Source organism: Ascaphus truei, chromosome 3 (assembly GCF_040206685.1).
Source record: "Ascaphus truei isolate aAscTru1 chromosome 3, aAscTru1.hap1, whole genome shotgun sequence".
NCBI lineage: Eukaryota > Metazoa > Chordata > Amphibia > Anura > Ascaphidae > Ascaphus > Ascaphus truei.
This window is the reverse complement of record NC_134485.1, coordinates 276,186,477-276,201,741: the sequence shown is the minus strand read 5'-3', so window position 1 is coordinate 276,201,741 and position 15,265 is coordinate 276,186,477. Positions and strand designations below refer to the sequence as shown.

The 15,265-nt window shown below is 42.1% G+C and overlaps 1 protein-coding gene across 4 annotated transcripts in view; it reads left to right on the top strand.

Moving 5' to 3' along the window:
* The window catches only part of GPC6 (glypican 6), a 1,577,578-nt gene that overhangs the window by 1,541,362 nt on the left and 20,951 nt on the right, over positions 1–15,265 (top strand). For all 4 annotated transcript variants that reach the window (XM_075590866.1, XM_075590865.1, XM_075590869.1 and 1 more), the window contains one exon: positions 8,807–8,943. In XM_075590866.1, the coding sequence (XP_075446981.1) occupies positions 8,807–8,943 (137 nt within the window). The remainder of the gene's footprint in view (positions 1–8,806; positions 8,944–15,265) is intronic.

Here is a 15,265-nt window from a genome sequence, read left to right as displayed (position 1 = left end):
AAGGGACCGGTATCACTTAATCGGATGATGTGTTGGGTGCTTCGGCTGCCCCATGTCCTTGTGTCCACCATTATAGTGCCAGATGGTGTGTCCACAGAGACACAGACAGAGAAGCAGGGCCTAACCCCTGCTGGAGTGCCAGTGAATCAGGCACTCCGAAGAGCTGACACTCTAATATCAGAGTGTCAGCCGAACGCCAATGTGCACAAGGGAGAGATCAGACAAGCTGATGCTGGGGATTGTGCCTACCAGAAAACAACCATGATGGCGGAGGATGGTACCCCGTGGGGGCCATGCCTCATGGTTACCAAAATGGTGACCAGCTGTGTGCCAGTGGGGCCACAGGCAGCGAAGTGAGTAGTGACCCCCTATGGAATTCCTTGTGCACCCAATCAAGTATCTGCAGTCTGGGGCAACATTCCCCAGCTATAGAGAGGACAACCGGCGAGATGCTGTCCACTGAACTCAAGCAGCCAACACCAGTGCAGCAGCTTGAGGAAAAGACCCTTTCAGCGATCCCTGCGGCCCCTACCAGCAACACTGCTATGGAGCTTCCAGAGGGGCAGCAGTCTACAGCCATTGGGAAGGAGGACCAACCAGTCCACAAAGATTTATTTTTTCATCCAGGGGTTCCAGGCTGACGGACTATATCAGCTATAAAGACTTTGTCCTACCTCAAGATCCTCAATTTCTGTCAGACTCAGAACGCCACCTGAGATGGTGACTATTCTGGAGCCTTCATCTTGAGAGGGGAAGTGTGACGGTAGTGGTAGCTGGGGGGCCTAATAAAGAGAAATCCCAGCTATGTACCCCTAAAACAACATGTAACTTGGCTGTCCTAGTAATATTTAATTCAGACAAATGACTTTAATATCTAGGGAAGAACAGGGAATGAGTAAATGTATTTCAAAGTATATATTCTTCAATTCCTTGTGACAATATTTCCCCCAGTTAGTAAGCCTGCATTGTCATGATGTGATTTGGGCTAGCTGTGTGTAATTCTAAGACCTGTGTTTTACATAATTACCTTATGTCTATATTTATGTATTATGTGTTAGCAATTCCCTCCAGCTAGATACAGTAGTATGGTATTGTGTGGTGATGGAATTAACATGTCAGCCCGCAAATGTAAATTATGTTATGTGCCTGTTCCTATCATTTCTAAGGAAGACTTTTTGATAATCCCTTTAGCTGAACTATTCTATAGAAAAGATATGATCAGAACAAAGGAGGGCACTGTGACGTGAAGGGGTACCCAGGCCTGTAAATAAAGGTACTATGCCCGGCTGGGTGCCCCTGAGCCATATTGGGGAATTGTGATTGTAAGCTCTTCAACCCAGTAATGGCAGTAACACTGTGCTTTTAATAAAAATGTTTGTGTGTCTCCCACCAGGTATAAGGTGGAGAGAATAATGTTATTTCTACTATAAAATGTATTTCAATAGGAGTGTTTCCCTGTAACCGAGCAAAGGAAAAATGGTTTTAAAACCCAGGAGCCCGCAGCACAGCGCATAGTGTTTAGCTAACTTCTGCTAGGAAGGTCCTAGAGCGCTGAGATTTGCTGTGAGCGCTGGGAGAGTAAAATCATGAAAAAGGTTATAATACAATTTTTATACAGTTTCATAAAAAATTGATGAATGAAAGTCCAAAAACACAAATGGCGAACAGAATCACCCAGGTCCCTATTGGCACGCACTCATGATGCACAAGTATAATTAACAAGGATACATATCCATTAATTTCAACCAAAATTCCCACTACCCCAATGAGGGTATATCAACAATAACAGACAGACAGTCTGTATAAAAACAGAAAATAACAAAACTTTAATGTTGACAGATAGTCACGTTGAAACAAGTGTAAGTATGTACAGGTGAGTTAAAAAAAGAATAAAAATGATTTCCTGAGGGGGGGTGTATCAGGTGGAAAGTTAGTAGTCAAATCAATCGGCTTAGTAGCTGTATTGTTATAATCTAAGCCTCACTACAAATCATTCCATATATATAAGGTGGTGCGGTAATTACTAATATAACCCTGCTAAGTTACATACCCTACAAACTGAATACACGTGGTATATCGTAAGCTGCAGCCGCAGCAGAGGTAAGTATAATAAAGAGTGTGGTGTATAACAACATACACGCTGTATGTGCAGGCAATAGATAGTGGTGCAGTGATAAACATCTATACGCCTAAGAATGCCTCTGTCAGATAATGCCCCAACACTCAACCCCAAAACTGATAATATCAGAAGGCTGCAACACCACAATGTCAGCAGTGTCTGGTATACGACCGTATCTATAGGCATAAGGGGATTTTCCTTCAGATGGCCGGAACAGAGGGAAACACTCAAGTTGTAATTGCGGTACTTTAGAAATGTTTGGCAGGAAAATCCTGAGAGGTGAGAAATGCATATGTATCTAGGACTTCTAGCCACCTCGCTGGTTTGGTTCCCCAATGTCTGGAAAAGTCTGTAGTTGAAAGCATTAGCCGACAAAAAGTGTGAAGTGGGGAGGGGTAATTCAAGTATCACACATCTTAGCAAATGGCCCAGATGTCTGGCCAGCTCAGACAAAATGTCGCCAGGTAAGGGGGCTTGGTCTGGTATACTAAGCGGCAAAGGTACGAGGTAAAAATCCCTGCAACCGATCAGGAGTCAGATTCATCTAAGCTGGATTTTAAACTTTGCAACATCGGAACCCAAATCAAGAGTTCGTAAGAACTAAGGAATCCAGAACCAATTCTACGGCGGTAGAACCAAGTAAGCAGCTGCGGGGGAGAAACAGGAGTTGCGAGAGGCGCCCTTATCCAAAGACTGTTTTTGGCTTTATTTGCGCACAACTCCCGCTTCTGGGAAATTGTGCCTAAAGACTCGGTTTCTAAAGATTTAATTTTGGAAATAGAAGATTTTGTTTTGCCCCATCCCAGTAAGTGTATTTCATGTGGGTTTTTTGCAAATAATCGTGTGTATGTTCATTCTGTAAATAAATTACAATTTATTTTATCTCTTGCTTTGCTCAATCAAAGGATCTGGGTATTTTGGTGTTAAAAGCATTGGTCTCCCGTGAAAGGCACTAGTTAATAGAATCAGTTACCAGGTCTGAACCCCAGGCACTATTTCCCATAAGTATATTTTTGTATTTTGTATTCTTGTGTGTTTCCGAGGTCTTATCCTAAATAAACCTTATTTTATGTCACTGCCTTGTTTTGTCCTGTGATTGATCCCTTATATATAAATGGTGTTAAAAGACCTGGTCTACCGTGACCATGTCGCTAAAGCTTTTCACGTGAAGAATTGTTCAAGACATTGAATTGATAAAAAAAAAAGAATAAACATTGATGGGGAATACTTACGTTTTGCAGATGACATTATTATTTTTGCCACAAGTCCAGAAGACCTCCAGCAATAAATCAGAGAACTCACCAAAGCACGTAAGATGGTCGACCTCCATATGAATCTCAGCAAGACTAAAGTGAAAAATATATAAATGTATCGCACAGTCTGATCAGATGTGAATACAATATTTAAAACATATTAGATAAAGTTATGTGACATATAGAATGTATAATAGTTAATATAGCCTTTCAAATGTCAGTGAATCAAATGTGAACTGATTGAAGATATAGAGTATAATCTTTTTAATTGTTTGCCCCTTGGCGAGTGATCACAGTAAGTAAATAAAAGTGATTATAAGTCTCAAAATGAGTGTGCAACAGTGATAGATTCAGCCAGAAGGAAGTCTATGTAGCTTGTCACGGGAGACCAGGTCTTTTAATAAATGTATACCGGGATCATTCAATAGGCAAAATACAGTAATGAAATAAAATGGGGTTTATTTGAATAAAAACCTCGGAAACACAACAAAAGACAGAAATACACACACTTTCTGGGGTCTGGGAGTGGAAGTCTAGCCTTTTCGTAGTGCAGGGTGCACGCTTGCAAGGGCTTACCCTGTCCGGGATCTCGTCCCGGAATGAAATTCGGCAGAAAATCCTGACCGGGACCTTGTCCTGATCGTCCTGAAACTGATTTTTGCAAGAAATCCTGACCGCAACTACTACGTTCGATTTGTAGAACATGGCCGCAAAAGACTGCACTTAGTCTCTGCGAGGAAGACTTTCCTAGCTTCAAAAGAAGTCGGTTGCTATTTGTAACAGAGCAACTTTGAAAAGCCTGCCCTAGCTTCATCGTCATAAGTCCCTGGATGGCCTGGTTATCTGACTGGGGCTTCACCTTACATACCCTCCGCTGAACTATGTTCAGCATGGAGGAAGGAGGAGCAACCAATCAGAGTGTTGGAATTTCTCCCCACCAGCCAATAGGACTAGGGGTTCGTCCTTTTGCTGACGTAAGAGAAGGGGGCTTGCCAAGATGTCTCGGGATGCCCATGGGTGGGACATATGAATTGACCAATGGGAAACACGCCGACATTCTGCCGCTTCCAGTCAACCCATTGCCAGGCTCCACTGAGTCTTGCAGACCAGAGTGTCCTCCCGCAGGGGTCTCTGTTCTCTGGACTCAGTACTCTGCCCTGCCCCCGGCCACTTAGCACCCCGACACCTCTCAACATCATGTCTCCTCTTTGAACTATGATGTCTATTCAGACATCCCGGCACCTTTCTATTCAGCTGGCTGAATAGACATTTATAGTAAATGCACAACTCATAATAAAATATGGTTTATTACACAATAACTCTTGGGGAGACCCATATCTGTGCGGGAGATGGATCTGGGATATCTGGGCTCGAAAATCAGGAGTCTGGGGGACACTGGGCAGCCCTGGTATAATTCCACTCGCGTACCGGCAAATGGTGCCTGCACGTCGGGAGAATTAGGGGACTATGGTATCATCGGCCACTGAACTGCAAACAAAATAATTGCATTTCCACCCAAATATCCTACATAAATCTCACACACAAGAAGTTTCATGTTCCTAGGGCAAAGAGAACATGTAAACAGGAAAAGCAGGGGTCACTTTATTTTTGACATGTATAATCCCTGGTCTCTGGCTTATAGTGCTAGGTAGCAGCCAAGGACCCCACGGTTTCAGAGGTAACTAGATGGACTTAAACCTTTATTGTGTAGCCTGGTTAACCCCTCCCGTTACACAGCTGATTTATAATTTGATAGTCACTCCCGGTTTGCTTCCCTTTGCAAATTTTGGCTCCACAACATGGATCTACAGGATAAAAACAAAAAAGAAGAGCGCACAACTACTCATAGTGTAGTATATAAAACATGTATTATATCAAAAGTAGGTAAGTATTGCACGTATAACAAATATAAAAGATTATCGCTAGTAGAACAAGAACTTAGGAAGTAAGCAACCTTGGCTTAGGGGCGATTAGTCCAATGCATTTTGTGACAACGCCACAGAAAATAATATTTATATTAAAGAGCATTTCCTATATAAAAACCCCAACCAGTGATTGGCTAATGTAAACCAATGGATGATTAGTGCACTAGTCACATACAGCTGACGGAGTCCATGTTTGTCCAACTGTTGTGGGGGGGTGGCATCTAGGACAAGTATTGTAACATTTTATAACAATACTATTAATTATTTATTACATAATCTTTCAATTAACAACTAGAATCAATAAAAAATATACTGTATATTGAAAATATAATAGTGAACTCTTAAGAGGGTATTATATGGCTCATATACATAATATTAAGATTTAAGATGAAATCGATAATGGGCGAAGTTTCGGACCTACATGGCCCTTCGTCAAGTTCCTATGTATGTATGTTTGTATGTGTGTATATATATATATGTTTATTAGCTGTATTATTTATTGCATATTTATTTTTAGCTGACGAACATTCATTCATAGCAAACAGCATTTTCACACTTACATTTCAATAGACTTAAAATTGTTGCTCGTGTAGCCATGTGTTAAAAATGGTATACAGTTCTCTCTCATGCTGGCAGTAAACCTGGTAAGTATACAGGATTGCCAGCATAATTCATGGAGGTTTGCCCTCACACCCTGGTGAGGTGTCATATGCACATGAGGGGAGTGGTACCAGACCTTGTGTCCATTGTTAGTGACATCAGAGATGTGGCTGTTTCCTAAGGTATATAAGACACAGAACTGCCCAAAGTTAGTGTGTGTCAAGAAAGAGGTCAAGTGTGTTAATTAAAAGTTCCAGAAAAGGGTTTTACAGCAAGTAGTCTGACCTGCAGCAGTAAGGCTGGCCTACACTGTGCCCAGGGACCTGGCACAGGAGGTGATCTCCCTGAGGGGAGAGGTGATCCAACTCCATTGGGAGGGCAGATCTTCTGAAAGGAGAGTACTAAAGAAGATGAGCGGCTAAGCTGTTTGCTGCGAGGGGCAGTCTGCCTATGCCATCAATAAAGATGCCCTTGTTCACAAGAACCCCCATGTGTGAGTGTGAAGTTACTCCACAGAGGAAGGCACCACAGAGGAGTTCCTCATCAGAACCATTCCCCTGCGGACGCAGGAATCCTGATGAAGTGGAGGCGCTGTACTGGATATAGGTTGGACTCGCGCACACTACCTCAGCTGCCTGTCTGGCTGACATTCCCCATAACAACATCATGCGGGAGACTCAGGAGTCCTGTTGCCATCAGGTGCACCACCAGACAAGACCATGTAATGGGGACCGGTTAGACCACAGGGGCCAATGTGAGATTGGGTGGGTCCGACTGGTTCAGAAAAACCGTTACACTCGTCTATAATCAGGTACTGCAGATAGTTGTATTCAAATAAGCTTAACTTTAATTTGTCTCTAGTATAAACATTAAATGCCATATTTAACTGTGCTTTGTAAGGCAGATTAAATATAAAAGGAGCCCACTCTATCATTGCAAATTGTAGCTTTACTTAAATAGGCCATAAGATGCTTTACATGTGAAGTGCTTTGCTTTTAAAACTATATAAACTATCCAAGAAAATTATATGTGAATACTTTGTGTAAATGTCCTTGTCTTGTGATTGTTTTGACAATAATACCATGCTAAAATTAAAACTTTTCGATCAACTTTGGGAATTATTATCATAAGATCCAAATATCAAATTATATAATCTGATGATGTACTATAGATGCTAAACCATTTCCTGACCTCTATTTCAAATAAAACACCCTTCAGCTCTCAAGGCACAGACTTCGCTTGCACTGATTACATTAATACAAGCATTGTACACTTTTGGCTCACTCAGATCTCAAAATTAACATATCAAAGACTGAAGTATGCAGCAGTATCTTCCCTCACTGTCAAACTTATAAAGATTAATACTGCATTTTAATGGACACTCTCCTTGAATGTGTAGCAATTTCAATCATAAATTCTTATTCTATCTTCAAATCAAATTATCCTCAACTCAACAGCCAATCCCAATATTACCTGTAAGAATGAGCTAAAAGCTCTATTTCCTGGACTGATCATATCTATGAAATAAAGACAAGTCCCATGGGTATAATGCTTACTTCTTTTGCCCACTGTGGCTGCTTTGTTTGGGAATTATTTACTCTCCTGAGTACAAGAGAACCAAAAACCAGCAGACAGGTGTGTTACTCCTAAAACAATACACGCTATAGACCACCCTCTTTTATCAACAAAACACTATAAAAATATACACTGCAATTTCCCGCAGCCAGGTTGTATTACATTTATCCACCCAGTTATAAGTAAAAATGGTGATATTATTTTCAATGGATCTATAAATCAGAATCATGGGTATACCGGCATAATTATATTTGTTATATTGTACTAAGAATATTGGGTTGTTTTCCTCACAACCATAATAAAAGATAATAAATAATGGAGGAAAACCCTCTAGTATTGAAACTCGAAGATTTTTTCAGCATAGGCACAATGGTTTCTGTATTGTACCTGGCGTCAAGCTTTCTTTTACAGATCGTATCCTTTCTATTCTTCTCTTAATCAGAGTAACAAACTCAGTGCATTTAACTTCCAGGTAATCTTTAATCTAATGATGTTTGCCTGTGTGGCATATTGCACTTTAACATTGCAGTACAAAGATCTACAAGCTCTACAGGGTCCATGGAAAATGAATCTTTAACCAACTTCAAAATTCTACATTCTGGTGGAGTTCTTACAACATTTCCTCTGGAATAAACTCTAACGACTCAAGGAGTTGCGCTGAGTAAAGACACTGACTAAAAAGAATGGTGTGAAGCAGCGGAGTGTGGCTCAAATACTGGTGTCAGCTCCTTGTCACCTTGGGCAAGTCACTTTACAGCCCTATGCCTCAGGCATCAAAAAACAGATTGTAAGCTCTATGGGGCAGGGACTCGTGCCTGCAAAAATTCTATGTACAACACTGCTGGACTGTCAGCGCTATACAAGTAAAAATAATTATTATATTATTGACTCTGTACATTTTCTAAATACTTTTTTTAGTAATCTGAGTGTATGCTCTTCAGGGTAGAGGCTCCTTTCTTTAAATTGATCCATTTCTGAAAATTGTTTTTCTGTTTTACAGTATGTTTGTATGGTGCTACAAAACATACATGCATATTTGGTATTGCAAAAGTGTGACCTGGTAAAATAGCATTCTTTTTTAACAGTAACTTAACAGTATGATGAAAATGGATTGTACAATAAATTATTGTTCATGCTAACATTTATTGAGCATTAATAGTGGGCAATATTCATATGGTTTTGTTACTAAAATAATGTAGTAACCTTTAAAAAGGGAAATAGTATTATTGTTAGAAGCCTTTAAGATGTATATATACATTCCATGAACATCATAAACTTTAGTGTAGGAAGCGGCGGTGGTCTGAGTATTTTCTGTTCTTTTGTTTCCTGATCAGGTCACAGAAATCAAAGACAAATTAAAACTATCAAAAAAGTTTTGGTCAACTATCCCGCATACAATCTGTAAAGAGGAGAGGATGACAGCAGGCCTATCACATGAAGAAGAATGCTGGAATGGGCACAGTAAAGCTCGGTGAGGTCTTTTAATAGTATCATTGTTCTCTTTATTCATGCAAGATGCTGACACCTCTTCTAAGGCAATGTCGGTGTGGAGTGCAAGGTAAATACTAATCACTTTCTAGGATAGTTTGGACCCACTCAAGTGCAAAGTAGCCTTGGGCAGGGCAGAGATTAGTGAGGCGATATATATCAAGTGCAATACCTACTTACAACCATAGCTACTAGTACTCTGCCTCTATTAATCACTGAAGCACCGATGTCATAATATACCAGATACTGATTAATGCTACATCTCTCTCTCTTTTTTTTCCCACACTTTCAGAGTGTTTTGGGGAGAAATACGAGAGACGGGGAAATGACAATAACAAAGAGAGATTTATTTATCATAGTGAGGGACAGAGGGAGCAGACAAATGAAGAAACCTGGGATAGATGCTGCAGAAAAGAGTATGTTTGCTTATTTAAATTAGCGTGTTATCCTGCCTGATATCTCGGGTGTGATTATCCATCTCTAGAAGAACAGATATACATGATGGTAGGCAGGAAGAGAAAATGTGGCAGGAAGATTTGCAGATAGAAAGGATGTATGGTGAAAATAAAGAAGTGAGATCAACTGTATGTGCTGAAAAAATGGTCCCCTTATATATGTAACACCTGTTCCCCCCTCCCACGAAAGATCTGGCCACTACATGGGTGTTTTTCTGGTGCTGTAGCTCACCTGCTTGTTACAGGAGGTCTGAGTTGTTCCACTGATGTTGTGTGGGAGTGGCACATTGCAGGCTTTTCCTCCTAGGGTGCTGTGCCTCCATCTGATGAGGATCCTGCTAGAAGCAGGAGGGTCCCCACAGGCAATGCTCCTCTCCACAGATAACACAGCATGTTGGGTACAACATTGTCTTTATTTTGTACACGGTATGGCATCCTCCAATTTCCCTGGAGCAGATGCCCAGGGCTTAAGGCCCCAAGCATCCCTCCTAAACCCCCTCACCCCCTTATGGAATGAGGGGAACACTCCCACTCCCCTGAGGGAGGGAAGACACACACTAACCACAGCACTCCTAACACATTCACTTTGGTTATTTGTCAGCTTTTATACCTAGGGGAAAGGGCTTGTAAACCCACCCCATAAGAGGGCAGGTTCAGGGCAGATCCAGGCGACAGGTATCACACCATATACTGTACATGTGACCCAGTCAATATCCTCCCCAGGTATGACACTCCAACTGCCGGTTTAGGCCTGCCCCTGGATATGTCAACAAAGTAACCATCTGGGCTACAACTGTAGGCTAGGTTCTGTGCAGGAGTTTAACCCCAACACTGCCTGTTCCTCTCAGGACTTATAGTGTTGAGGCCAGTGGAAGGCTATAGCCAGGGGCACTAGGCTACACATACATCTAGAAAGGCAGGCAGCAGTATCTATGCAAAATTATTTCATCCATTGAGCAATTTTGAACATTAGTAGATAACTTCCACAGTGATTCCATTTCAGTACAGAAAGGTCATTTACAACATTCCATGTTTTCAAAATGGCTGAGCAGCAGGAGGGAAACGATTATAGACGGTGACCTACGCGAGGTACTGATTTTGGAAGTAATGTCAAACACCACATATGACTACAAGCTGGAATTGTAGTACAGATGCTGCGGCCGTTATTCAAACAAATCACGGCGCCGATTTTGTGTGCTCTGCTGTACTCAATGCAGCATGAACGTGGCCAATCGCCCTAGTCACCCACGCTTATCGCGATTGCTTTGTTGAATTTAATGAATTCTGTTTCTTTGGGTGCAATGAAATTAATGAAATGCAATGTGAACAGTACTGTGCTACTGTGCTACTGTGCTACTGTTTCAATTTAAGGGTTTTAAAAAACAGAACTCTAAAATGATTTTTTCTGCACTCGCTGCACTCGCGTCTTAAGGCGGTAAGGTTAGAAAACATCCCACGTCATGACATGGGTATTCCGATGTACACAACACGTGATTTGTTTGAATAACGGCCGCTGCAGCTGTATATGCAGAAAAAGTGTGAAAGTGTTGATGTAAAACAATACAAAGCTAAAAGTTTTATCGCGCTAACCTTGGTCAGTTTAAAGAATACACGTGAAAATTCACCAGAAAGAAAATATCTGGAAACATTTTAACTGGTGGTTTGCTGAAGTCCAGGCTGCACAGCGACAGCGAGATGCACCAGCGAAATGCACATTGTATGGGGCGTGCAAGGATTCCAGGCACAGAAATCCCTCTTGCTGGAACTTGTGGGAAGGAAAGGGGAGCGCAACTCGTTCAGTGGTGAATATGTGGAATAAAAAAATTATACAATAGTGCAACACAGTCTTTGTAGATTATACTCCAAATTCAGTAGATTTCTATAAATTCAGAACTCACATTCTTTCATAAATTAACGAGCATGTAACCCAAACTGATGTGGGTAGTGTGGAAATTTGTGTAGGTTCTCTCTCTCTCTATTTCTCTGGGTTCTTGGGGATACTTTGATTCTCTCAGGTTGCCAAGGTATCAGCCATACATATGGGAAAACGGAAAGCCAGACATAGTGTGTACCGTACAAAATGAGCACTTTAATTACTACGAAACGCGTAGAGTCGGAAGCGCCCTGATGTCACCACTCACCTGTACTCGATCTGCACCTTAGAGTCCCCTCCATTGGGTGAATTCCAGCCGTGCCGCGATACCGGAAGTGAGATGCCGGTGAACCGGAAGTGACGCGACGGGAGAGTTGGGCAGAGGAGGTGAGGATTGGGACACAGAGTTCGCTTTTCCTATGTGTCTGGTACAAGTTTTATTGATGTAAGCATACACCCATATGGGTTTTTAGTAATTAAAATGTTCATTTTGTACGGTCCACACTATGTCTGGCTTTCCGTTTTCCCATATGTATGGCTGATACCTTGGCAACCTGAGAGAATCAAGTATCCCCAAGAACCCTGAGAAATAGAGAGAGAGAGAACCTACACGAATTTCCACACTACCCACATCAGTTTGGGTTACATGCTCGTTAATTTATGAAAGAATGTGAGTTCTGAATTTATAGAAATCTACTGAATTTGGAGTATAATCTACAAAGACTGTGTTGCACTATTGTATAATTTTTTTATTCCACATATTCACCACTGAACGAGTTGCGCTCCACTTTCCTTCCCACAAACTCGGGAGCGTTGTGTCTTTACATTTTTGAGTATGAAGAGTACCAACAGTAAGAGGAATAGTGTCTCCAGCAACTGCATCAGCAAACAACGCATGCTGGGCAAGGACAAAATGCCGAAGTTTCGAGCCATGGATGGAACTCAGTATTGCTCATGCCTCAGAGCCTACCAAAACAAAGAAAAAAAAGAGGAAAAAGAAAAGAGGTTCGCAACTTACAGCGGAAGTTACAGAAATGTTTAATGATGAGCCTGCAAAGTCATGAAATCACAATTCCAAAGGGAACCAAGATGTTCTGCAGCTTATAGGGACTGACAGAATCCTACTGGGAATGGTGGAATATCCAGTGATGAAGGCATGAATTCAAAAGGAGATGGTAAAGGAAAAAGATGAGCAAAAGGTTGACGATTCCTTGAGCCAGGCTAAAGATGTAGAAGAGCACGCACCGCAAAGTGCCAAGCATGACTATGATCTCCTCCATGAACAGTTCGTTAAAGAGCAAGAAGCTAAGACTGAGATACAGAGGGGTCTGTCAGCAACGATCGTTAAGTGTGTATCTTTGGAGAAGACCAAGTGTCAGTTGCAGAGTGAGTTCGAGGACATGAAGACTAACCTGGAGTGGTCAAATGCTGTTGCTGCTGCTGTTTCTGCTGCTGCCACCAGGGATGAAAAAGCAAAGGCCAAGTTAGTAGTTTCTCAGAAAGAGGTTCACCATCTTATCACCGTGCTGCATATGTATGATTAAGCCATTGAAGAGGTCGGGCTATCTCTAGAGACTGTAAGGAGAGAGAGAAAAAATCTACAAAACAAGGTTTCAGATTTGAATGACCAGGTCAGTGAAAGAGATGAGAAGCTTCATGAGATAGAAAAAGTGAAGAAACTATTGGAACAAGAAAAGTCAAGGATGCAATTCGCACTTGAAGAAGCAGAGGCAGCCTTTGAGAAGGAAAGAGGCAAATCCTTGTGTTTCCAGGTAGAAGTTTCTGAGATTAAAGTGGATTGTGAAAGAAAGTAGAGAAGCATTCTAACACTTCAGAAATACTACATAGCTCTTATCCAGGGAAGGGTTGAGTTATCTACGCAAACACTCCACAACTGTCGTCATACATGCGGCCTACAGAGGGATGAAAGCTCATCAGTTCTATCGCTAGAATAAAGCAGCCTGCATTTTTCAGTCAGTTAGGAGAATGCAACAAAGGAAGAAATGTGCACGCTTGAAGCAATGTGTGATTGTGCTCAGAAAGTGTCAGCAACAAAGACGCTACAGGGACATGTAGAGAGCTGCTGGTGTGATTTAGTCCGGATATAGATCCTATGTCATAATCAAGTAAGCTGTGCACTCCTATAAGCGTATCTTCAATGCCACTGTAGTGAGACAGTGAGCCACAGAATGCAAAGTAGAAGAATCCAGATTAATGACATGGAGAAAGATGCAAATGGTCACAGGGAAGAAGAGATCGCATGTTGCGTGGAAGAACTCATTGCCAAGTGATTAAAAGAAGAGTGTGTGAAATGGAAAGATGAACTTGAGATAAAACGTCCTCTGCAGGGTTGATGAAATACCAGATACCAGATAATTCCCTCAAATGGAAAACCAAAGTTTCTGGTAGAAGTGAAGATAGTCTTAGGAAAAGAAATGACACTAAGTAGAACCAGCATCAAAGATCCCTTCAGAAGTCAGAATGTGAGGAAGACACAGAACAGACTGGAGAAGTTTGGGACTTTTATGGAGAAGAAGAAGCTGTCATAATAATAATAATAGCATGTTCTTGTAGAGCGCTGCTAATTGTACGCAGCGCTTTACAAAGACATTTTGCAGGCACAGGTCCCTGCCCCGTAGAGCTTACAATCTATGTTTTGGGTGCCTGAGGCAGAGGGAGATAAAGTGACTTGCCCAAGGTCACAAGGAGCCGACACCGGGAATTGAACCAGGCTCCCCTGCAGCAATCTCAGTGTCAGTCAGTGTCTTTACTCACTGAGCCACTCCTTCTCCAAAAGACTCCACCACGACGCCTTTCGCTGTCCCAAGAAGGAGGATGTTTAAATGGCCGAGTGAACGCAGAGCTACACTCTGAGGGAGGGAGGTATGTGAGGGAGTGAAGGAGTTAACTCACTTTCTCTGCAAGGATAAGGAAACTACACACTGGTGTCAGGTTTCCTGCCTGAACTGTGTGAAATGAACTCCTGATTGAGAAGCCTTTAAAAAGCAGAAAGTAAATGTGTGCCAGTGTTCCTAATCCAGCAACAAAGGAGGGACACAGAAGGATGTCTGTGACTGGCTGAACCTCAAAAGTCAGAAACATCTCCAAGTCTTCAGGAACCCAGGTTTTCTGTTCCCTGAAAGATTTGCCTGGGAATAAGGGGAAACCCAAAGCCCCACTCCACAGAGAAGCCTGCATATAAACAGGGTAGGAGTAGACCTGAAAGACTTCCTGGGAGCAGAAGAACTGCAACACCTGCATCTGACGTTCATCTGGAGAAACTGGAGATACCAGACCAGCGCACGCAGGAAAGGACTTTTAATATTGTTCCAGATATTTTTTTGATGGTGCTCGTCTCCAATCAGGAAGTGGACCCGCAGGGCTGAGGTAGAGATGCAGAATAACCGACCAAAGCCCAGGGACAGAGTCCTGTAAGAATATCTGTAGTTGGTAAGCAGACAGAGGTCAGGACTATCGGCAGAAGTGAAAGTACAGTAAACAGGCAGAGGTCAAGGTTGTCAGCAGTGGTGCAAAGTACAATAAACAGGCAGATGTCAAGGCAGACAGCAAGCAGCAAGGTCTGGGTCATGGCCCGGGGTCAGCAACAGGGGAATCCAAACAGACAAACGGTTAAGGTGTGACAGCGAAGACAACAGGAACTGCAAACGTTAGAACCTTGCTCAGCGACTCTCACTATGAACTACAGTCTTATATAGCAGGCTGCCAGTACACAAAATGGCCAAACTGAGCAGAGAGGGCAGGCAACTGGAAAACCCATCAAGGATCGAGAAAAATCCTTGCAGATAGCCAGCCAGGTAGCTAGGGCCTGTCTTGTCTAGTAAGTCTCTGAAGGTGGAGTAGGCTCTCTTTTTATGCTGTGTTTTGCCTTAAAGGGACAGTGTGCCCAATGTTTTTTTTTGTGTGTGTTTGTGGAGAAATGAACCACCCAATGGCTTGGTACAGCCTAAAATGCTTTG